At 35.3% G+C, this 25,582-nt stretch overlaps 2 protein-coding genes and 1 pseudogene across 2 annotated transcripts; 2 read left to right on the plus strand and 1 right to left on the minus strand.

Moving 5' to 3' along the window:
• LOC133668147 (uncharacterized) overlaps positions 1-25,582 on the plus strand; it is a 58,307-nt pseudogene that overhangs the window by 28,407 nt on the left and 4,318 nt on the right.
• On the plus strand, positions 6,906-11,588 carry LOC133668235 (protein SUPPRESSOR OF GENE SILENCING 3). The gene is made up of 6 exons (XM_062088006.1): positions 6,906-7,081; positions 8,359-9,408; positions 9,561-9,855; positions 10,053-10,297; positions 10,762-10,919; positions 11,073-11,588. Exons 2-6 carry the CDS (start codon positions 8,377-8,379, stop codon positions 11,293-11,295), a joined length of 1,953 nt encoding a protein of 650 aa, XP_061943990.1. The 5' UTR covers positions 6,906-7,081; positions 8,359-8,376; the 3' UTR covers positions 11,296-11,588.
• Positions 14,299-22,159, minus strand: LOC133668712 (uncharacterized). Its single transcript, XM_062088660.1, has 12 exons — positions 21,746-22,159; positions 19,857-20,003; positions 19,592-19,706; positions 19,387-19,481; positions 18,921-19,024; positions 18,542-18,579; positions 17,761-17,996; positions 16,959-17,052; positions 16,653-16,843; positions 16,013-16,232; positions 15,299-15,466; positions 14,299-14,777 (listed from the first exon to the last, which is right to left on the minus strand). Exons 1-12 carry the CDS (start codon positions 21,971-21,973, stop codon positions 14,629-14,631), a joined length of 1,785 nt encoding a protein of 594 aa, XP_061944644.1. The 5' UTR covers positions 21,974-22,159; the 3' UTR covers positions 14,299-14,628.

Here is a 25,582-nt window from a genome sequence, read left to right on the forward strand (position 1 = left end):
CTTGAAAATACATCAAAATAATATTTTTTTTATTTTTTTGTTTTTAACATCAACATATCAAAACAATAAAAAAACACGAAAAATACAACTTGAAGCTTTTTAAAAAATATATTTAAAAATTTTTAAAAATATTGTTCAACATTCGAGGGCCACGGAACTTAGCTAGTTAACAAACAATCCAAAAAACTTTATGTAAACCTAAAATCACTTAATCTTCAAGCCTTCTAGTTGGTGTAAAATTATTTTCCCTTTCTTTCTATCCTTTTACTTGCAATAAGGTTAATGAAAAGCAATGTAAAGTCTTTGATTTTATTTTTTTAGGGGGCAGGCACTACATAATTTGAGATATATAAAGTTTTTATTGACAAGAGTTGACCCTTTTAGTGTTATACTAAAGCAAATAGACACTGGTCTTGCTCCACCATAAGGATGTTTATATTATTGTTATTGAAATAATTTGAATTTTTAATATTCATATTAGATTTCTTGTTGTTCCGTAATATTTGTATATCGCAATACTTATGGAGCATTCATTCAAATAATTGATAATCCTACATATTCATATGGTTGTCCCTTTGACTAGCTGAATCTCTTATTCCATTAAAAATAACATGTTAAGTGTAAAGAAATGTTTGAAAAATACATACAATTTGAAATAAGAATTTTAATACTCTAATTAACAAAAAAAAGATAATAATAGAAACAACTCATTCCAACCATTTTAAGACATTCTCTTCCTTTTAAAGTTTTTAAATCTTAAGTAGTTGTTTACCAATCAAAGTGTACTAAGCATAAAAATAGAATAAGGTGAAGGCAACTTTTATAGAACAAGACCTATATTCCACAAAAACAATTAGTATGAATTACGAGGGGAAATTGTGGAACAAAGTTATTAAACTCTGCCTGATCTAAGGCTTAAGTCACGTGTTATATGGGTTAATTAAAACGACGTCGTTTTAATTTTTTTAACAGTTAAACAATATCATTTTGATTTTTTTCTAAAAGTCAACCTAGGTTGTCTAGGTCACATGTTGACTTGCTGGGTTGATCGAGTCCAACTAGTTGACTTTGGGTTGATTTTCTTCACTTGTCCTATGTTAGATAATGGATCGACCAAATTCTAAATTAACCTGTCAAATCAAACTAAGTTTAATAATTGTGTTGTGGACCTCAATAAACAATTAAAATCCAAGTTTTATATTAAATAAATGTCAATTGCAATGCATAAGGTTAAGAAAAAAATATTATTAATCATTATGATAAACACATTATTTCATTAATTAAGTTGCTTCCTTTTAGAATCTCTAAATTGGACATGGAAATAATTAAGTCTTTAATTTAGCCTTAAGATGACACAAAAGTTGTTGCCTAATTGTTTTAACTTTCAAACATGACAATCAACACATTGATAATGAGTTGATATTTGAACTTTGAAGTACATGTTGTTTAATTACATAACTTTCATTTCTTTAATTATATCAAGCAGTGATATTAAACCAAGTCTAGCTCGACAAGTCCATCTAGGACTTGGTCTAGATATATATATATATATATATATATATATATATATATATATATATATAAGTAAGAGTTAATCTGGTTAAATTTAAACAACCTAGCCAAAATCCAACTAAACTTTTTTAAAAATTACAATGTTATTTTAATTGATCAAGACAATTTATTTCATGAACTAGATCATACGTCAAGACTGAGTTTAATAATTTTGATGTTAAATGCATTTTTCTTTTCAAGCTAAAGTTAGAAAAGAATGGGAGCTACAAATCATGCTTTATAATAAAGATGGAAAATACTTCAATAAAAAAATCATCATAAATAATCTAAATACTAATTAATTGATCATGTCTTGACAACCTGATAAGTATGAAAGTGATTTGTCTAAAGGAAAATGCAAGACTAAAAGAAGATTATATCATGATATTAACAATAATTTGATTCAATTAATTGAATCCATATCTTTCTAGTCATCAAAATATTGTATGGTCCTACAAAGTGATTAAGGTGCCAATAATAATTAAGTGGTAGGAACTAACTATAATATTGTATAGTCCTTTTTTTATCAACTTTTTTATTCTTTTCTTTATCTCTCTTGTTCTCTATCTTTTTCTCTTCCCTGGTGGTTCTTACCCACCAATGAAATTTAGAGAAGTATATATTTAACCAATGAAATGTAGCAATGAAATTTATAAAAACATTTAACCAACCATATTTTTTGGTATATATTTTTTTAGGTAACTTTTAGAAAAGTATAAGCAGCAAAAAATACTTGTGTGGATTTAACACTTATGATAGATGGCAAGAAGGCTAACTGTAATCTTACTTCATTGGGAGTTCAAAGATCTAGACCTTCCACCCCACAACATGATGCCCACTTTTATTCTTTATTATTCATTAACTTAATTTCTCTATGATATTTTTGAATTGATTTACATGCTTTCAAAATAAGAGGTGCATGAGACATGTCCCCTCTATTTTCATTGTCTCTGTTTTTTCTTAGTAACTAAACACTACCCTAACTATATTTCATACTTTGTTTTGGATATTATTAGAATAATATTGTAATCAAACCTAAAGGAGTGTAAAGTCAAGAAACTCCACACAAATAACATATAAAAAAATACTTTCATCCATCAATGTTGTTAAGATCATTCACATTTTAATTTGTTTTTGTGTTAAATATTAGTAAAACTAATTAGCTTAACCTAATACTACACACACAATATTTATAACTTTATTATATATGTTTCCTGATCATTATTTAATACATAATTTTGTACTAAGTACTCTCCAAATTACACATATCTCATGGTTAGTGTACACATTTCTACCACGTTTTTTTACTTCAAAATGTTCTAAACAATTGTAAATGGCACTGCTTTTAGTGCAAATTCTACTTATTTCTACTTCTTTTTTTGGCAATATAGGCAGGGATTTGATTATCAATATCCTCTTCAACATCTATATATTTCTTCATCTTCTACTCTCCCACAATACTATACAGCTCCCATTTCCTTGAATGTTATCCCACCTTTATAAGTAAGTTTGTAATGTTTTTTTTTTACACTATCAATTTAATTTTTTAGCTTAACTGTATTAGATTATCTCTTAATTAATGATTAGTCCCATTTATAATTATATAATTCAATGTTTGCAAGTGCAATTGTGACCACTTCTCTTGTAATTCCATCTGTTCATATCTTAACACCTCATTACCTTACTCAAACCAACTCACTCCACCCCATTAGAAACATTTAAGCAACTTTATGATTTGCTTGGTCATGGTTTCATTCTCAACCTTTTCACACATATTAGTGCTTATTGGAAGCATGAAGACCAATATACCTCTTAAATTTAGATGAGGTTTTTTTAGGTTTAATTTTAGGGACTCATTGGGATAGATTGAGACATGATTTGACAAATAAAAAACAACACAAAACTTCCATTCCTAACCCTAAGCCATTTTTTTTTTGTCTTGCATGAGACCAACTCAAGACCAGTTAGCTTTTATAATATATGTTTTTGTGAAGCCAGTTGCTTTCAAACTTCAAGCATACATCCTCTAATTCCTTTCTTTAGGTAAGGGAAGAAATTCTTTGTTACATAACTAGGCCTTTTATCTCTCTTTTTTTTTCTTCTGTAAGTTCATTGCTTGTAAAGATCAACTATTCAATATGGCTAAATTTTTAGAATTTTTGCCTAATTTTGACAAATGGAGTGCAAAAGAGGGCTCCTTCTAATCTAGTTATAGTCAATAAGGTTAAGCCTCATTTATAGGTAAACATTTTACTTTCTAGTTTAGCTAGGTAGATCATGTATACTTACATTGAGATAACTTAGAGAGATATTTTGATCCAAAGGTTAATTTATCTAACTAACAACCACACATGGTGGCTATAACTATAGTTTTCACTTTCCACCACTCATTCCACTCCTCCAACTCCATCCTCTATTCTCCACTCCTTCAGCTCTCTATCTCAATGAGATTAGCTTCCTAACAAGAGGATCTCATCATAAGTTGGTACTGCTTGATAAATGTTAAAGATGGTTTGTGATAACAACTATACTTAAATCTTATATGAATCAGCAAGACTTGTATTATTTGAAGATGATTTATAATTTTGTATGTAATAAGTTTTTATCTTAAAATTTGAAGCTTAAGATTTGTAATAAGTAGTATCAGAACATTTGCTACATTAATATATATTGTTTGCTTCTATATAATTTATAAGAAAAAAAATATTATTACAACTCTTACAAGGCATTATTTTTCATTGTAGATGGCTTATGCATGGTCCATATAAAATAAATAAATTTAATTTCAATATATATACATTTGTTTCTTTGTAAATACATAATTTATTTTTGACCTGAGTAAAAAAATGAATTTGGCATCAGTGCATATTTATTCCTTCTTGAATGACTTATTTAATTCTGAACATAAAAGAAAAATATTCATTTGTTTCTTTAGAAATCATTTTGAATGAAAAAAATAATAACATTTGATATGCTAAAATTTACTTGAGACATTACTTAATAAACAAGCAAAAAAATAAATTTAAAATTTATAGCAATTTTTATTAAATTATAAAGTTTTAAACCATAATTATTAAACCCGGCCTGGAAGTTAACCCGATTAAGAGATCTGGTCCCGGGTTTTATGGGTCAACCCGGGTCAACTGTACTTTAAAGCAATAATTAAGGGTTGAGGTTAGGTTAAAGATAAGAAATGACAAAGAGAGGCAATAATAAAGGAACACAATGTGGCAGTGCCAATCAAACATGTCTATAGAGCAAGCTAGACTCTCGTGCTCCACTCTCCACGTTAAGTCAAGAATAATACCCAATAACATTCTGCAACATTCAAACATCTGATTAACACATCACATCCCATCCGATCACCCACCATTGCAATTCTAAGCCAATCCAAGCGGTCAATCACACTTCTTTCTTAATTCATTAAGTGGGTCCGACCTAACTGTTTCTTTCCCCCACATCAACTTACAACTCAATCACCAATATATCCAAGCCACGTGTATGTGCAAATATTTCTAACCTTCCGATCATCCATGCTGGCATAACAACCCAAACTCCCGTCCTCCATGATATACAACCACACTAAAATAAATCAACTCACAGATCATCACCACACTGACATACAACATTACTCATCACCATCTCCTCTCCTTATAAAGTTCATCTACCCTCTTTGGCTTCATCACAAGCAACCAAACTGTCTCTTGCTCCTTGACACCCCCATGCTCTAAAGCTTAAAAACACCACACAAACCTTCTCCTTTTGACATCTTTCCCCTGCAAACTCCCGTGGTTTCTACATGCTTGAAAGCATTAGCTAAAGAGAGAGAGAGATGTTAAAAACTTGATGATGGTAATAAAACATGTGGTGCTGCTACTTGTTACCTCTCTCTCTCTTGAAATTGTGAGTTTTGTCCCATTTAATCTTCAATTTCCTTCAAGTTACAGTCATCAATCGTCAGGGCTAGAAAATGATATAAGAACGCAAGTCCCTTCAAGTTCTCTTCAAGATCTCCAAACCCAGATCCACTTGCAATCATCTAAGCGGACTCAACTTCAAAGCACTGGGTCTTGTCCTGGTTTGCCTGGGTCGTCTGGGTCATGGGTCAACCGGGTTTTGCCCTGGCTGGTCTTTTATTAAACCTGAATTGGTCCAGCCACGGGGTCGACTCGCCGGGTCGGGCCGAGTTTAATAACTATGTTTTAAACACATCACATACCAAAATACTAGAATAAATGTTGATTAGTTTAGCATATAATCAATGTTATTAAATGATTAATAAAATGATTTGCTATTTCAAAACTTGATTACATTAGGTTGCTAATAAATTGAGTGAAAATTAATTTAATCGATCTAATAACTCAACTCGCGACTCAGTTAGTCAACTAATAACTTGATTGACAAAATAGTACTGTTTTAATTTTTTAAAAAATTAATCTTAAAACAACATTAAGGCTGTGTTTATTTCTCGGAAACTGATTTATGAGAAATCACTTTCCAAACTTTCCTGTGTTTTTTTGTCATTAGAAAAGTTGGTCAATGGAAAACACTTTCCAGTCAAAGAAAAATTTAGCTTGGTTTCTAGGAAAGTGTTTTCCTTTTATTTTGGGCGGAAAACACTTTCTGGAAGTTGTAAAAAATTTAGAAATGTCATATTATTTGCTGACTATATCAAATTAGATCCTCAAACTTTTGATTGTTATATATATTTTGTTTTGAATATTTATTTTTTAATTTCATCCCTTATAATTTATTTTTTATATTAATTTTGGTCCTTATTTTTATAATTGTTATTTTCTTTTTATTTATCATTTTTTAATTGAAATTTTTTATCTATCAAATTTGATCCTCATTTTTTTGATTGTTACTTATTTTATTTGAAATAATTTATAAAATTTTAATTATTATTATTTTAATTTCTTCATCTTTTAATTTTTTATTTTTTAGATTTAATCTCTATTATTTTGATTATTATTTATTTTATTTGAGATAATTTATGAAATTATATTATTTTTTCAATTTCATTCTCATTCAACCTTTTAATTTGTAAGATTTGTTCCTCATTATTTTAATAAACTTGAAAAAAATAAAAAATTAATAAGTTATTTTACAGTTTATTTTCCATGACATAACTAAATACTGGAAAGTGTTTTCAAATTTATTTTTTATTATACTATCAAATATAAAAAAATAATTTATTTTTTTGAAATTTATTTTTTTAAAAAAATACTTTTCAGAAAATAAATTGAGCTAATAATCAATCGAATTTAATAATTTTATTAATAATAATTACATCTAAAATATATTTTTCAGCTTGGAAAAAAAAGAAAAGCAAAGCGAATAAAAATTTGAGGTCCGGGACAGGCAGGCAGGCAGGCAGGCTCACAGTCTCTCTCCGTATGTATAAGACGGAGTCTTCACTCTTTCCCTTCTCCCTCACTCACACTACAAACACTTTTCCTCTCCTTTCTGTCTTCCAAGCGCGTCATCCTCAACCTCCGACGGATTCCGCGAACTCCGTCGTTATAAGGTACATCTCCCTGTATTTTCTTCCGATTATCGCTTCTGCCACTTATTTTACTTCGATCTCATTAATCAACATTGCCTGAAGAAAATGTTTTCAAGAGACACAGAGAGCTTGTGAGTGATATTTTTGGTTATTTTTTTAAGAAAATAGTCTGAAATGATTTTTTTATTTTTTTATTCTTTTGTGTTATGCGTCGAGGAAGAAAATAATGTGACCTTAAGCTATTTTTGTTTTTATTTTTTTGAATTCGTTTTATTTTGTTGTTATCCTGTGTATGATTTCTCTTTTGTTTATTTTTTTTTGATTTGTGGTTTAGTAAATGCAGTGATGTGTCTGTGTCTATGGCAGCGTTTAGGGTTTAGGGTTTTTCTTTGGTGTGGAAATTAAGTAAATATGTGAATGATATTGATAAAGGAAGCAGACACATGGAATTAATGGCTGTGGTGACTTCTAATTTAGGGTTTAGGGTTTTCTGCTATTTGTTTAAGAAATGGAATTTTGATGTTATTATGTGTTTGCTAATGTGGTGCAAGTGCTTTTTTAAATGAGATTTTGAACTGAAAAAGCATCAAATCAATGCTTTTTTTTAGTGCTTTTTGAAGGCTCTGACGTTTTTGTAACAAAACCATCCCAAAAACATCAAATTAACACTTTTTGTTGAGAAACTGGACTACGAAACCTGGCTGTAATTTAGCATTTTTCTTGTTAGTTGACAACTTTGACTAGTGGTAGTGTCATTGCTGAAGCCTTGAACTTTAAATTATTTATCAAGTTTGGGTTAATAGGAGGGAAAATGTGTTTTGCAGATTTTATCTATAAGTTGACAGCTTGTATTTTGTTTCCAAATGGAAATGATGTTAAGCAATCAAATAGTTGCTTGTTTTCATTTTGTGAGCCGAGGTCATTTTGTAGCAGTCATTCACTCTCATTTGGTCTAAAAAAATTTCCCATTACCTTCCCTTTCTGAGATTGTTTTTTTAATGAAATGACAAGTTTGATGGCGATATGAGTTAGTGTTTCTTCTTTTGTTTTGTTCCCAATTATTGAAGCTGCATTTTGATTTAGAGAAATGAGTGGTGAGTGTATCTCCTCCCATTGAGGAGGTGGATGACTTGCAGAATTGTTTCAGGTTTTGTCATATAATTATCTGCCTTGGCAAGGCTGCCGGAAGGCAGTACAGTAATAGTAATAAAAGGTTATTGAAATTTTGACCTTCAGAGTAGGACAACATGGTGCTTAAAAATCTGTTTCGGTGACTTCCTTTATCCTTTTTTTCTCAGCACACATTTTTGGTGAAGATGGGTTCAAGGGGAGGTGGAAAGCCTTTTGGTTCTGGTGCAAATACGAGCTTATCATCCAAGGGAAAAAATGTAGCAGAAGCCTCTGGTCCTGCTGTTGAACAGTTGAGTCAGGGTGTGGCAGACATTGGTCTGGATTCTGTACAAGATGATGGGGAATGGGAGGTTATTGCAAAGAAGTCCAAGAACAGAGCTGGAAGCAGTGCTGCAAAACCCTGGGGTTCTCAGAACACTAATAACAAAGCATGGGGAAATCCTGATGTGATACAGAAGCTAGGCATGAGGAATAATGGTGGATCAGGAAGGAATCCTGGCAATGCCTGGTCAACACAGCCTGTTGATCCTAGGGGACCAACTGGCAGAGGAGCTGCAAGGCCTCAAACATTCAACAGGGGCATGCAGAGCAACTACGCAGCCCCACAACCTGTAATCCGTCCACCTCTGGAGCATGGATGGAGCTGGCAAGCTAGGGCTGGTGCTACTCCCCTGAGGAGTTCAGAAGATCAGAAAAAAGAAGAGAATGATGAGGTCAAGAAGGAAAATGATGATTATGATGACAAAGATGATGAAGATGATGGCGACTCCTTAGATGATACTGATGATGAGCTTTTAAGCGAGGATTTTGACTCTGATACAAGTCAACAAAGTCATGAGACTCGCAAGAAGAGCAGATGGTTCAAGAAATTCTTTGATAGTTTGGATAGTTTGTCCATTGAAGAGGTAAATGAACCAGCAAGGCAGTGGCATTGTCCAGCATGTCAAGGTGGTCCTGGTGCTATTGACTGGTACAGAGGCCTGCAGCCCTTGATCACACATGCCAAAACAAAAGGATCTAAAAGGGTAAAGCTACATAGGGAGCTTGCAGAACTTTTAGATGAGGAGTTGAGCAGGAGGGGAACTTCAGTTATTCCAGCTGGTGAAGTGTTTGGCAAATGGAAAGGTTTAAAGGATGATGAGAAAGATCATGAAATTGTTTGGCCTCCAATGGTTATTGTTATGAATACTAGGCTTGAGCAGGATGACAATGATAAGGTACCATCAAACAATTCCTTTCTCTGCTGTGATTGAATTTGTGGGACTCAACCTTTCGTTTAGAGTTAGTTAAATTTTTGCTGATCCATAACAAATTTGTTTTTAATTCGGTAGCACTAACTAACACTTCCGTGTATTGAATTGGATTTCAGTGGCTTGGAATGGGCAATCAAGAGCTTCTTGACTACTTCAGTGGATATGCTGCTGTGAAGGCTAGACACTCTTATGGTCCGCAGGGTCATCGTGGGATGAGTATTCTGATCTTTGAGAGCTCTGCACGGGGATATTTAGAAGCTGAGCGCTTGCATAAGCATTTTGCCGAGCAGGGAACTGATAGAAATGCTTGGGATCGTCGCCGGGTCTTATTCTATCAGGGTGGAAAGCGCCAGCTCTATGGTTACATGGCACTGAAGGAAGACTTGGACCTCTTCAATCAGCATTCTCAGGGTTCTCTCTCTCTCTCTCTCTCCACACACACAGACTGAAACACCCATGCACCTGGACACATATAGTCCCAGACATTTCACAAGGAATCTTTTATTGTAACAATTTCATTTCATACTTAATTTGGCTTTTCGTTGCAGCTATGTTTGATGTCTTTATATATTTTATGATTGGTTTGACATTCTATGTTGGCTGAGTAGGGAAGTCGAGGCTGAAATATGAATTGAGGTCATACCACGAGATGGTTGTCAACCAAATCAGGCAAATGGCTGAGGACAACCAGCAACTCATCTACCTGAAGAACAAGGTTGTTAAAGAACAAAGGCATTCAGAACAACTTGAAAAATATTGTGGAATAGTGGCTGAGAAGCTGCGGAAGACAATAGAAGAAAATCGCATTGTGAGGCAGAGAACCCAAATGCATCATGAACAGAACAAGGAAGAGGTACTGCTATTATTAAGTGGATATAATTTTGTCTGTCCTATGAAATACTTACACATGCAACTGATGTATGCTACTCGATGCTGCTGTGTGCATGTTATGAACTTTTAATAAAACCCATGATTTGACTGTTCATAAAAGGGACATGTAGAATCCCTTAAAACTGACTGTTTACTCTTGTAAATGCTAGTCCTGTACATCTTGCTGATATGCTTGGTTTCCTGCTGTACTTCACTGAAATATCAATGGAGGGGAAAATAAATAAATATTTTTTTTTAAAAAAAAGCATGAAATATTTTTTTAAAATTTTTTTTGGACAGTTTACTGTTTCTCTGTGACTATGCTTGAGAAATTTATCTCACTTTGGCTGATATTCAATTCTCCAATGAACTCTATCATGTGGTTGTTGAATAAATGTTGGTAACTGAACAATTCATCTGATTTGACGAACTCCGATTTTTGTGTAGTTGGATTTCCAAGAGCAATTTTTCAAGGAGCAACTCCAAACAATCCGTGATCAAAGAGAGGCAAAAGAAGAGGATTTTGAGAAACTGCAGCAGGATAAGCGGCAGCAGGTGAAGGAGTTAAATGCAAATCCTTCCAATACCGAGGAATATAGAAGCAGGTATATGGTTGCTTAATTCTTTCCAGTATCTGTTTGAAATTTGTTATACCATATACAGGTTCTAGATCAACCTGATGATCAATGTTATGGTAACTTTGGTAGGAAGTAATTGTTAATGTTCCATTTTTCTATGCTTGTCGTGTCTGGATATAGAGTGGAAAAAGTTGAGGAATTTATAGAGCTTCAAGACAAAGAGATGGAGGAGTATGTGGCTGAGAGGGATAACTTAATTGAAGAACATGGTGAGAAGATGACTGCAATGAAGCGGAGGCACTTGGAGGAAGAACTTGAAATGGAGAAAGAGTATGATGCTCGGCTAGCCAGCCTTATGAAGAAGTACACCCCAAACCAGGCGGAAGGCTCTGCCAAAGTCTGAAGTTCCAAGGTGAGAGAAGGGAGGGGACAGTCATAGAAAAGAACAGTGGCATGAACTTTTAACGACAAAGCACTGAGAAAACTTTTGAGGCATTTCCATATTTTCTCTTATGAATACACACAACTTGCAGAGAATAGACCCCTAGGGATAGAACCATGTCCAAGAAAAAAGCCACTTTTTACCAGTTACTGTTTAAGACTGTTTTGATGGGGCTTCGCGGCGGTGCTTGGCTTGATGGATGGTTGCATATTTCGAACTTCGTAATGCGGTCTAAAAGTTTCATGTGGTTGCCAGGCCTTTTCCTCTTCGTTGCATTATTTTTCTTTAGCTAGAGTCTGTTGATGGATGTTTAATCATGAGAGGGGCTGTTCAATCCATCCATGGCTTGTTGTGGGCCATTTTTCTTCTTGTGGTTGACGAGGTGGGAGAGGCGAATGCAATCACCTCCTTTCACGAGGGTGAGGTAATTGGAATGCTGCGGGTCTCAGGATTGTGGTTAGTCTTAAGGCCCTATGGACATAGGAATAGTGGAAGAAAAGGCCAGAGGGGGGCCTCTGCCCACAATGCAAAACAGTGCCTGAAAAAAAATGATCTATTATCCAAGACTTTGCTCCGAGGGTTTTCGGGTTTGGATCTGTTACTTTTGATAATTATTCCATTCTTTTTTTAGATCCCTAGAGGTTGGACCGATTTTTTTTTTCTTAACAATCTAATCGGAAGCTTGTGACATTTTTAAAATTTTTTAAATAAATGTTTAATTCGCAAATTATAATATATAAAAATAAAAAGAAAATAGGTTCAGGTTTTAAAAAATTTATTTTGTCCACGGGTTGAAATGAGTGAGTTAGATAATGTGTTGTTCGGAAGAGGGCCTGAGAGGATTACGTCATTGTTTGAGAGAGCGATTTAAATGCAGATTTGTTAAAATTTAATTTGTTTTTTTTTTAAATTAAAATTTTTAATATAATGAGATAAAAAAATATTTTTTTATATTTAAAAAAAATATTTGATATAAAAAATATAATAACCTGACCCAACCTGCTGTATACTGTTCGCTTTGAGCCTTATTGCCTTCACTGTTTTGTTTCTGGTGGCATGAGCCCACTTGTGAGCCTGACGTCTCAAAACATGTGCAATAGGTCTGCAACCAGCACTACTCATAAAGCCCTGACTCTGGACACTCGCTTCCGATGTGGGATATCACAATCCCTCCACCTTAAGACGAATCGTCTTCGGCTCTGATACCAAATGTAATAGCTCAACCCAACATGCTGTATATTGTCCGCTTTGAGCCTTACCGTCCTCACGATTTTATTTCTGGGAACGCAAGTCCACTTCTGAGCCTGACGCCCTAAAACGCATACAACATGTCAACGACCAGCACTACTCAGAAAGCCCTGGCTCTGGACGAGCTTTCAATGTGGGATATCACAAATTATATTTTTTAAAATTAAGGGACAAAAAAAGCATTTTAAAAAATAATAATAGATTGGATGCTTCAAACTAATTCGTTAAATTTGCAACCCGGTTCATGGATTCAATGATTTCTTTTATCATTTTTTAACTCAAATATAAAATAGCAAAATTAAAAAAGAAAAAAAAAAAGGAGCTCTAGCACATGTGCATGGCGGCCTAATATGCCTGGGCAAAAAAAAAAAAAGTCAGCCGAGACTTGTGTGCCTTGCAACCCAGGTCACATGTCTAGGTCTAGTTCGTCTAGGCCTAGTTTTATTTTTTAAAAATTTCTTAAAAGAGCGAACAACTTATAATTTGTCCCCATCATAGTTATTAAATCCAGTCTGGCCTAACGGGTTGACTCGGGATCCCGGTCAACCTGGTGGCTGGATCGGTCCGGGTAAGGTGAAAGACTGGTAAGAGCAAAAGAATGATCAAACTCGGTTGACCCGGAAAAACCTAATAGAGACTTTCTTTTCATATTTTTTAGTTGATTATTATTTATTTTTAAAGTTTATTATATAAATACTATAAAAATATTTTATTTTATTAATGTGAAATTTAAAAACCTTTAGTATATATACTCTATATTTATAAGAAAAAAAAGTTATGTTTTTTCAATATAGAATAAAAAATATTTTTGGTTTAAATACTTCAACTTAAAAGGATAACATAATATCTTTTTAATATGAGATAAAAAAATCTTTTGAAATAATCTTTTAAACTTTATTATTTACAACATGTATAACCTATATTCACATGAATTGTTTTTTAATTTTTTCATATGAAATATTAAAATTTTTATTTTTTTTTATTTTTTTCGGGTTAATTCGGGTTGACCCGAGTCAACCTGTATAACCAGGGACTTAGTTTCATGGTCGGATGAATTCCTGAGTTGGGTTTGATAACTATAGCCCCAATTCTTTTTTTTTTAAAAGACAACAAATGACATGTCATTTGCTTTCTTCGTAATCTAGCAACTAGAGAGGGTAGAAAAACAAGCCTTTGATTTTTTAAGCAAGGATAATAAAAAAAAAAACCTAGATAAAACTATAATTAAAATCAACTTATTGGTACTATTATCAACTATTTTGTTGGCTAGAATAGTTATTAATGATGATTTTTTCTTTTTAAATTATAATTTAGCAAGTCTCTCTCTTCATAAAAAAAAAAAATTGTATCAAAATTAAATTTTTAATAATTTAAAAAACCAATCAATTATAAACCAATCAAAATATATTGTGTATAAAGTTTGAAAACACCACCTATTTTACACTTTAAATTTTTACTTTAATTCCTTTATCTTTCATTCCAATTATTTCTTCTAAAATAATTAGATGCTAATTTAGATTTGAAAAAGCTCAATTGCACAAAATAAAACAAATTCAAAAAACAGATTGATTTTTTTTAAAAAATACCACTCCAATCCATGATGATTTGTGAAAGAGAGCATAATGCATTATCAACAGTACGTTTAGTTTTTGTTAATTGAAATCCTGAATTATACAATTTAGTCTGAAACAAATTCTTGGGATAAAATCCTGGAACTTACCTGGAAAACCTAAAGCATGAAGGTTCATTTCTTCGATGTATTGTACAACGGCCGTGCTCGAAGCAGGATTGTTCATAATTAGCATCCCTTTCTAATCTACAAATAGAGAGTAATAATATGTGGAACTGGGCATAACCCAGGAAAGGGGTTCCATCATCACTTTGCAATCAAACCAAATATTAAAGAGAATTTACCATTGACCTATAACCACTAACTCAGGATCAACATTCTATGATAATTATCAAAAAGAAAGGAGCAAAAAGTTAGAAATATCCTATGAACTTGGTTATATGCTCTAGTTCAAAAGGACTTGACAAAAAAGTAGCTCAGTTGGTCTTCTTCTCTTCCTCTTTTGCAGGAGTTACTTCACCAGACGATGCCTGATCATCCTCACCACCAAAACCAAATTCATTTACACGAGTTTTGTCCACTGGATACGCCCACCTCTGATATAGGTATATCAGAAATATAAGATCTGCAAGATAAAAGAAAATGACGTGAGAGAAGTGCATGACTGAATCATACTCACAAAGCACATTACATACAGGACAATTTAAGCAACGGGATTCAACGTTTTTCACAGCAAACCAAATTAAACTACCATAATTAAATAATCTTATTCAAACATTTAGCCCCAAGTATTTGAATTGACTATCCATGCAGCAGGAGTTGGCTTTCAAGTTTCACCAATGCTAATGGCTTGTGCACTTCTACCCTCTTCTCAATACTGGGAGAATTTCATTGTCTGAATCGTAGTGTAACATTGGCAACAGCAAAGGTGCAAAGCTGCTTTGTGAACAACGAGGTTTTTATTGTCTTCAGGCTTCAGGTTGAAGCTCAGGACAGAAGAGATGGAGTGGGCTAAGGATATATCAGGGTAATCGATGTGGAAAGGGATGATAGTGATGCATTCTAATGCCATCCAGTGTAAATGCTAACTGACTTTAGTACCATGACTGTGGAAAGAGAAATAGTAGAATGCTGATTATATCTCACCATCTCGGAAGACAGATAGCCGATGCAATGTTGGCATTTTGATGACAAATGCAAAAAGATCATCAATAATGGTGTTAAGGAACTTGTATGTCATCTGCCTCCATGGGAGATGTGCCACAGACTTCAGCTTATAATTTATAAACAACTGAGGGCACATCATGATAAAACCTGCAATAATGAAGTAATTATTAATACAAAATGATGTATGGAGTTGGTATAAACTCATTACCATGACAAACTGAATTTTATTTGAGTGACTAAACCTAGGCGTCTACAAGAAAACATGCTGATGACAAATCTAGAGATCGTGACCTTAACAATACGAGAAAAGAACTTAATGATTAGTAGTTCTTATTGCATCCCTTGCATGTAAGAACAAAAATGACCATCTGTGGAGAGCACAACAGCAATATCTATAAAAAAGTATAACAAAAATATGCTAGATTCAAATCTACAACCATACTGGCTTTACAAGTCAAATAATTTTGGAATTTTTATTAGTCAAAATACAATTTGAAAACAGAATTCTCAACTACACAAGGCTACTAATATTGTAATATTTTCAAGTCAAGATCCTAATATTACTATGCTGTATGCAGGCTGGAAAAACATTTTACAAATTCCTGTTCTGTAACACGATTTTCAATTTGTTGAGAAGGGTTAAGCAAAAAAAAATAGAGGACAGTGCATGGATGGATGAAAACAGTAGCTTACCAAACATGTACACACAGCTGGTGAGTGAAGAAAGAATCCAGGAATACCAGCTCTTGTGGCGCTCATACATTAGTGAGTAAACAGAAGAGCATGCAACAAGGAAGAAGAGCACATAGGACAAATACTTCATTGCAATGTCATCATATTCCTTTGTCTTATTCCCTGCATATGATTCGCGATCTCGGAACCTTAACATAGGGATTTTTCCACTTCTATCAATCTGGAGACAAATGAGAACAATTGTGAAATTTGCTTAATTGAGAACTCAGAAACTAAAATTACCGACATTTATACAAGCTGCAGAATGGATGTAATATCAGCAACTGTGACATGCAGAATTTAAAAATGAGAAGATGAGAAAACGAATTTTGCCCATTATGTGCTACAACGGCATGTGAGCAGCTAAAGATAGAAGCAAGAATGTGCACACTAATGAAAACGTTGTGAAGGAAGATTGAATATAGGTGTTGTAACAAGAGATGGAACAAATGCAAAACAAATAAGCCACTTTTTTTTTTCATGTGAAAAACTATTTACATTGGTAAAACCATAGCAACTGCATCAATCTTTGCGCTGCATGGAGTCAGAGACACCCACACAGACAGTATAACAAATCAGTATATATAATCGGGATCAATACCTCTATGTGCATAGCTTTCCCTATTTTCCAAAACTCAATGCAGCAACCAATCCCAGAACTTCCAAGTATCATCCATGAAGTGTCATTGTCAAGCAGATAGAGAAAGACAATGAGCTGAGATATAAAGCTCACAACAACAGACTTTGCAGACAGTCCTTCCATAGACTTATTTTTGTTCCAAAATTGAATATCTGAAGAGGAAAAAAATTTAACAAGAACTTCATATACATCTCATAAAAGGCATCAGCGGAAAGAGCTAATCCAGAGTTAAATAGAACTTTATTATTGTAGTGGGACGTAATTCACCATTCTTGAATGCCAGGAAGTCAAACACTGAATGAAGCATTGAAACGACCATTGTGATCACCAGGAGGTAAGGATTTCCTTCCAAGAACACCCTCTACAAAAATTATCAATTAATCAATACATGGAAAACTGAGGAAACACACATTTTTTCTAACTTTCACATTGGCTTTAAAAAGTAGCAAGCACACAAACAAACAGAAGTTAACTTGCAAACCTAGGATCTAGCTTCATGAAGCTATAATTATATGATGTTCCACTCAATCAAATTTATTCTGACACATTCAGTCACTTATATTTATTTACCTTTTTTTGTCAGGGTCTAGTCACATCATTAATTTGACCATCATATATCAATTAACCAGGCAACAAACTTCAATTATTTGGCAACTCGACTCTAAAAAGCAAGTTTCCAAAGAAGCATATGATTCTCACTATGAAACTTCAATTAGAAAAACAAGCTCTTAGGAAAAGGCTTTGCTTCCCACCTAAAGAAAGGATGGTGAAGTCTATGATGCCTTATAACATGTAATTTATGCATGGTAATCAATGGCTTAAATATCCAAGTCAACTAATTAGAAACTAACTAAACCAACTTGAACATAACAATGGAGTTATATCAAATTTCAGCAACTCCATGTTGTCTCTAATCTAAGACAATTTTGGAATGGAAATGATAAGTGAGAATATATGTAACTAAGTGGATTTCAAGTTAAAAGTAGAAATATTGTATCATATTCCAACAAAATCTAGACTCTCCAGTCACCCAACTTCATATTGTGATCTGAATACAATTAAGTGGTACCTTCAGTTCATCAGCCTCGCCTTCAAGCATGCTTCCATAACTACGATGAACCTGGAATGACTGATCAATCTGCAGGAATAGCTGCCATTTTGTCGTGCTTATAGGACCCACCTCCAAATTAAGTGTCAATTCTGTCACAGTATCATTAATTGCGATAAATTTATCTCGAAGCAGCCAGAACTCGTTGAAGAATAGGGTGGGGAAGTAATTCCCTGAAGTAGGCTCAACATTCAAGTCTGCATATCTAAAGTCAAGAACTCAAAGCCAAAGTGACAACATGATAGTTTTTATTTTGACACGAATGCTGTAGCAAGCTTAGCAGCCACATCAAAAGCATGCCATAATTTTGTTTTGAACATAACCCTTTGCTACTTTTATATATTTATTGCCATCAACTGTACAATATATGTGCACAAGATATAGTGTAATTGTACAGCGAGTCATTTATGTTTGCACATATGCATGGAGATATAATTAGTTGTATCATAATCAAACTAAACACTTGCCACTACAACAGCAAAGTAGCTTTCCATTAACATAAGATAATTATCACTTTTTTTTTCTTCTCATGCTGGTAAATTTCTCTACAGCTTCCACTGAGAAACAATAAAATTTTGTAAGTACAGAATTGATAAAGGAAGGGGCTCAACTTTGCCAGCTAAATTGTTTGAACCATTTCAAAATGACAACCTACAAAGTTCTTTCAAGATTTTCAGGGAAGGGAAACGAAACACCACATAAATAAATTTATACTTGAAGAAATACCAGAATTTAAGGATACAAGGAGCAATATTTGGAGGTACAGCATTATGGGGGTATCTGCAGAGAAAAGATAAAGGCCAAACAATTAGCTTAATTACCCACAAAGCAGTGCATAATCATGATTAGAAATAGAAAAGAGAGTGGGTATAAGCTATATGGGCATTAATAAAATTTAAATATATGAAAAAAAAGAAGCAAAAGAAAATCCCCATCTGCAATTTGCCAAGCCTCTTTCATGTTTTTCCAATCTTATTTAGTTTCCAAACAATTTATTTGAATACTTATAAAGCCATTAAATAAATAATTAGATGATCCATAAGTTCCTATTTTCAACTTAATTTTTTTTTTTCTAGTAGAAACAAAATCTTACAGAACCTTGAAATTGAGAAGAAACATACTTTGTGAAATCATCAACTAGATTAATGGTAACATTAGGTTTCCAATAAGAAATCCATTCTACAGGGCCATCATCTTTAGAATCGGCTTGACTATCATCAACCACCTGAAGCAATCAACGTAAATCTGTGTAAGGACTACGTAAATGCATGACATTACAAAGAAAAAAAATCATAAAAGAATAAAAGGCAAATGGTAGAAAACAACAAAACTCTGAATGCTAAGAGAAAAAAATTCTGAGAACTATTCAGGATAGAAATGGGCACGGAGAACAATGGTGCCCCCAAATCTCGGACAAGACTTGGTTTCTCAGAGGATTTAACAGGCTTTATTATTAAAGCAATTATCATAAACATATCAACCATAAACACATATAAGAAAAATACTGAGTTTTCTTTTTGATAAAGGTCATCTGTGGAAAATTCATCTTAAAGTAATTTTACAAATGATCAACAGCCAAGAAGAGACCTGAGATGCTGCTTCAACCTCCTCGGAGTCTTTGGAATTCCCCCACAGGCTCTTCCTTTTATCTGATTTTGACTTGGGCAAGTATGTGACAACAGCTGCAATCAATGAAAAGGAAGAGCTACTTTAACATTGAATTTGTATCAATCAATATGCTATCAAATGAAGAAAGAAAAGATGAACATGGTGTGCATGGAAAGAATCATACGATGTGTTCTTCCAAAGGCAGCAAGAGGCTGGTACTCAGGATCACTGGGATCTGGTGGATATCCAGATTGTGCAAAGAAAATGTGGGCATAAAGAGAACCATTGTGCTTCAATGCCTGAGAGAGAATACACCTTCATGTTTATGGGTAGTTTATGTGGGGAAAACAAATATAAGCATCATGATTCGTCTTCAGAATATAATCCTATAAGCTGTGCTTGAAAAGATGATAAATGAAGTTAGATTCAGTGCTTGCAACACGAAGTACCTCAGATGGATGGTATTTCAAAGAAAGAGACCTTGTACTCTCTGGTCCCCAAACAGCATAAGGTATATTAGTTTCATGCCAAATAAGCGCGCCTTCATTAGAGAAGTCATTAAACCTTTCATGCTCGGAGAGATAGAACCACATATCCTGAAAGCAGATGAAATTCAATTAGAATAGAGCTGCTATATAACAAAATAAATCACAAGCAAAAGGAGCATGCCAGTGTCATGAACATATATATGACAGGGAAAAGGTAGTTGAATAGAGTCACTAAATACAAAATTTTTCCGCATGTAAATTTCTGTTACATTTTATTTTTTTCTTAATCTTGTGAAACTTATATTCTAAATCCTTTGCTGCAAACATCCATGTCTTTTCTGATGTCTGTAGGAAGATTAAAGTCGGCTTACTTGGTTTGAACTTGCAAAAATTATAACGTTTAGATGAATGTATTACATACTTCAAATGTGCATAGGTTCATGCTTTCCAGCAACATAGCATATGGAATTAAACACTGTTTTCCTTTTTTGATATTTGTAATCAGTATTATGCTTAAAGCAATTGGAAGGTAACTCTGCTAGCAAACACTCCTACCTCCCACTTCACAGCTTATAGCAGTTAGAATAGATTGCAAACTTTTAAAAGAATACAAGGAAAACAAGCATAAGGTTCCCATGTCGAAAATTCAGACCCCACTAAAAACAGTTAAAAGGAAAACCAAATGTGGTTAACTGAACCAGGCTAAAAAATCAGTCTTTTGTTATATCAAAAGACAACATGATAAAAACTAGAACTTAAAAATATTCAAGACCTTTTTTTCATACAGCACTGGAAAGAGAGGACTGCCTCAAGGCACGACAACTCAACTAAAAGAGTGATGACCTGTACTGTGTCAGGACCAGTAATAAGGCTCAAAATCTACTGTGCTTTCTGACTCCCAAGACCATGAAGTAGACTTTCAATCCAACTACCTCTTCAAACCTGCTCGGCATAACCTAATCTTGTCTGATCCCAGATTCAATTCCTTCAAAATAGCAAGAAGGTCAGCAGGTGAGGTGATTCAGGAAGCATTCTCACTGCTTGATGGGTTCTAGCTGATACAACCCTCTCTCTCCTAAAAGATCATCAAAAAGAGTAAGTAGGTTCCTCCCTGCTATGCCACTATACAGGCATAGTCACTCTAGTTCAATTGAACGATGAGTAGCTGCTCCTGCTTGCCATTACAAAGTTTCACTCCTAACCTTTTAAATGGGGTCACTCAGAGACTTCCCTCTCCCTCTTTTTTTTCATTCAACCGGCGGGGGACAAACCCTCTATCGTTCATTCTCACCTAGTTCTACATAATCCCTATGCCCCTGATTCAGCAGTATCTATTCACCATATCAATTCATCTTGTACGACAAGATGGAACTTTGCAAATAAAAACGTGAAAATTCAAGCACACGGAAATATGCGCTGCATTAGTCACAGCCACGCAAACGCACTACGAAGCAACTGCTCACAAATGCTTCTTAATCCTATTTCATAGCTTACAAGGGCAGTGATATCCAGGTAAAGGAAAATTCCACATTACAGAAGGTCGAAAAATACTGGGTAAAGAAGCATAAAATTCCAAAATTGTGAACCTGCTCACAAATTTTGCAACAGAACAATCTTTACATGACATAGATGCTCAAAAACCAAAATTAGCATGTTGAAAACAACTCCCTTACGTGGAAATATCTGATTTTTGTTTAATCTCAGCAATTTTAACACCAACAATAAAATGCACCAATCCAGGATCAACCCAGGAAGAGAGATCAAAACTTTTTCAAAATGAAGACAAAAGTCAGAGGAAAAAAGAGAGCCCAGATCAGAACAAAAAACACTAGAACATGAAAAATACATACCAAAGACTCTCCTTTTTGGAAGAGATTGGAGATTAGGATGGAAGGGTCAGTGGGGGCTTTTTTGGGAGAGATGAATTTAGAGATGAAATACCAAAAAACAGCCATCCTTATTATCCCTGTTATTGTTTGCCCCATCACTCCTTGTTGTTGTTGCTGTCCTTGTCTCTGTTGCCCTACTTCACCACCACCAGTTCCTCCTCCTCCTCCTGGTCCTGTAGGTGGCGGCATCTTCTCCTTCCTCTCTTACAGCGGTGGTTGCAGATTGGCTTCTCTCTTAAAGCTAGATAGAGTGAAAAGCGAGAGATGAGTTGATGGATTCGAAGGTAGGAAAGTAAAGGAAGAATCTTTTTTTATTTTTATATGAAGTACCAAATAGGAATACGAGGAGGAGTGGTGTCGTGCACTATTGCAGAGCAAAGAGAGTGTGTTTTTATTTTTGGGACTCACTTTAAACCGGTGTTATTAAACTCGGTTGTTAACCCGATAATCCATTAACTTAGCCCTAACTTAATAATTTAGTTAAAACTTTAAATCTCTTGTTGCCTTCCTGCACTATATTGTAATAGAAATTAGGATTTCATTCAATAAAGATCACGAATTTAAGTAAGTTGTTACGTCATTGTATTCTTAAGAAAATAATAAGTTGGTCCCTCTAGTGATAAAGAGAAAGACTATTTCATGATGGTTGTGGAAAAAACTCTTGAGTCGTCAATTTAGATCTCAATTGAAAAGGTAATAGATCCATGAATTAGTTCATGATCAAAGATTTAACTTATGATTTACTAGAAGGACCAAGTTATCAGTTCTTTTAACTCATATATAATTTATTCCAATCCATTCAATGAAAATGTTCACATGTCATCGAAGTGATTTGTTGGGAATGGCCATTAATGAGCAACCTACCCTAAGGAGTATGGTTACCATTTGTCAATGGTAGTTGCACCCACCATTGACAAATGTATCAACCCATGTGCAGCTGCTGTTGTTGAAGAAGAGGAGCCACCATACTTGCCTATTTATAGGCATACGTGAGAGAGCAAAATGTAAGAGAGGGGTGAGAATGTGAAGAGTGTAGAGAGAAAGTAAAGGGCTGCAATGGCAGCAGCAGCTGTAAGTGCAGCAAGAGAGCTGGGAGTAGAGTTTGAGTGAAGTGATCCTCCTCCTCCATGTATTTGTTTTGTATCCTTTCTCTAATCTCTAATAAAATGGACTCTCTCCCGTGGATGTAGACGGTTTTGCCGAACCACGTTAAATATTGTGTCAGTGTGCTTTAGCCTCCATATGAGCAAATATTAGTACGCCACCGGTCCGCGCATGGGAAGCCGGGATTCCCCAACAATTGGTATCAGAGCACATGGTTTAAAGGGGTGTTTGATTTTTGCTCATAAAGGAAAGTTGTCAAAATTGTGTTTTGACCATACCACTGTGTAGAGGAGGAAGAGACGAAGCCACTGGTGAAAACGACGTCAAAATCGGACGTCGGACATGGCCGCACTCTCCCTCACTCTCCGGCAAGGCGTTTGCCCACGCGCGCAGATGCGCCCCGCGCGTCTTCTTCAACCGGATGAGTTGACCTGACTCGAATACCAGTTGACTCGACCCAAATACCAGTTGACCCGACCCATGTGACTGGCCCGGATATTGATGACATCAGCATATCGTAAAAGTGACGTCAGCATGAATAGTAGACATGTCAAGGATGACAGTAGCATGGCCCATGATGACATCAGCATGATGTAATGAAGACGTCAGCATGCCATGTCAGCGTCAAGTCAACAGACACGTCAGCACATGGAACCCACATGGCACGTCATCAGCCGCGAGCCGAGCCGAGTTGAGCCGAGCCGTTTTGGAGCCAAGCCGAGCCGTGAGCCGAGGGATAAGAGTTTGTGCAGCAGAGTCTACGAGCAACCGGATCTGAGATTGAATCTGGGCTGTTTATCAGGCCAGAATTGTATTGATCAAATCTTAGCCGTTTGAAATGCGATTTGGACGATTTCAGACTTGTTTCCAGCTAATTTGATTGTTCCGGATGCAATGGTATGGTCCGATCATTGAGATTTGAGACTGAAAGTGGTGGTGGTGAATTATTAAAGAGAGATTGCCCGATCAGGAGGCATCCGATGGTCTTCATGGTGGTCGATGAAGATGAAGAACAAGGTGCATATGTTTACCCAATTACATGTGCTAGATTGCTAAGTGGAGAGAATTTTAACTGCCTTGAAGGAAAGCAAAATTGGGACACTCTGGACACCCGATCATGTGGATAATTTGAGGTGAAGAGTGGAAATTGACGAAGACCAATCTTGACGAATCTAAGAACTGATAGTCTCGCCAGATGTTGAGAAATCATGTATTAAACCAGTATATTTCAGATCACTTGTAAAGGAAAGCCGCAATAAAGCTAGCAAATGGTTGTATATACGGAAAAACAGTACGATAGATATATATGGCCTAAGAAGTTATGTCTAGGAGATTGGGTTTTAAGCGGGACCAGTGTGACCCCTCCAATCTTTCCTGAGAACTTGCTTAGTGGAAGGATTATCCATACGGTACTATTTTAGTATATATTGCAGTTTGTAATGAAACGGTTGAAGACTAGCAGGATGACGGCACAAGGGAACAGTTGGGTTCCGAAGGTTCAAGGATCTGATGGAGTGGTGATTTCTCCAAAGAAGTTAGATTCGATGACTGTGATTTCTCGAGGGGAGAATTGATGAAGACCCTGATAATGGAAGATGAATACAGTAAGGGGATAAAGATTGGCACTCTATTTTGACTTGGACAGGTGTTGTGACAGGATGAGCTGCTGTCAAACATAAGTAAGGAATAGGGAGAAATCTGAAGAATAAAAATTGCACGAAGGCACACGGAGATTGTGCAGGGGTACCCGTAGGATCCAACGAGGTACTATAATGAGACAACAGGTGCAAGGAGAAGAAGAGTTTCCAGATGAAGCTCAGAGCAGAGACTGTAGAAGTTGTACAACAAGAAGTCTCTTATGCTCTTGATAAAGACAACATGCGAAGACCTTTCCAATGCATGCAAGGATGGAAAGAGAGCTGTTGCAGAGGCACCTAATTGAGAGGGTGCAAACGCCTGTGATGAAAGGCGGCCGCCTATGATGGAAGGCGAAGACACCAAAGATAGTTGGTGTAGGTGGAGCTGTCAAGCAAAAAGGCATAGAAGCTCCAAACATAAAAATCGAGGTAGAGGATTACGAGGAGTATACCACAACTTTCTCTTTCTATGTAGTCAGTGGCAGTAATCTCTCCCATAGTGCACATGGTGGTAGAGAACTTTGAAGCCACTTTGAAGCATCTCAGCTGAAGGAGGATGCGACTGCCCCATGACAACGAGCGAAGACACCTTAGAGAGAAGGTGTGAGGGCCTTGATATTAGCCCTAGTTCAGACCGCCTCATGACAACAGGCGAAGACACCTTAGAGAAGGTGTGAGGGCCATGATAGGAGCCCCAATTCAGACTGCCGCATGACGACGAGCGGAGACACCTAAGGAGAAGGTGTGTGGGCCACGATATGAGCCTAGTTCAGAACGCCCCAGAGCCAATGTAATGGCTAGATATGAGTGGACATGTGTATAGCCAATGAAGTGGCTATGATGAGTATGGAGACAAATGCAGGATTGACTTTCATGGATATTGCCCCCATGTTAAAGATCAATGAGCTAAAAGACATTTGCCTTGGACAATAAGTGTGTGACTTGTGGAGCATTAAGACGCGGCTGCTATGAAGGAGCAGAGGGCATGCACAGGTTCCGGGAACAAGTTGACTCTTGTCAAGGTGGTGAGCTCGGTGAAGACATTGTAATACTTAGT

Source organism: Populus nigra, chromosome 11 (genome assembly GCF_951802175.1).
Source record: "Populus nigra chromosome 11, ddPopNigr1.1, whole genome shotgun sequence".
NCBI classification, from domain to species: domain Eukaryota; kingdom Viridiplantae; phylum Streptophyta; class Magnoliopsida; order Malpighiales; family Salicaceae; genus Populus; species Populus nigra.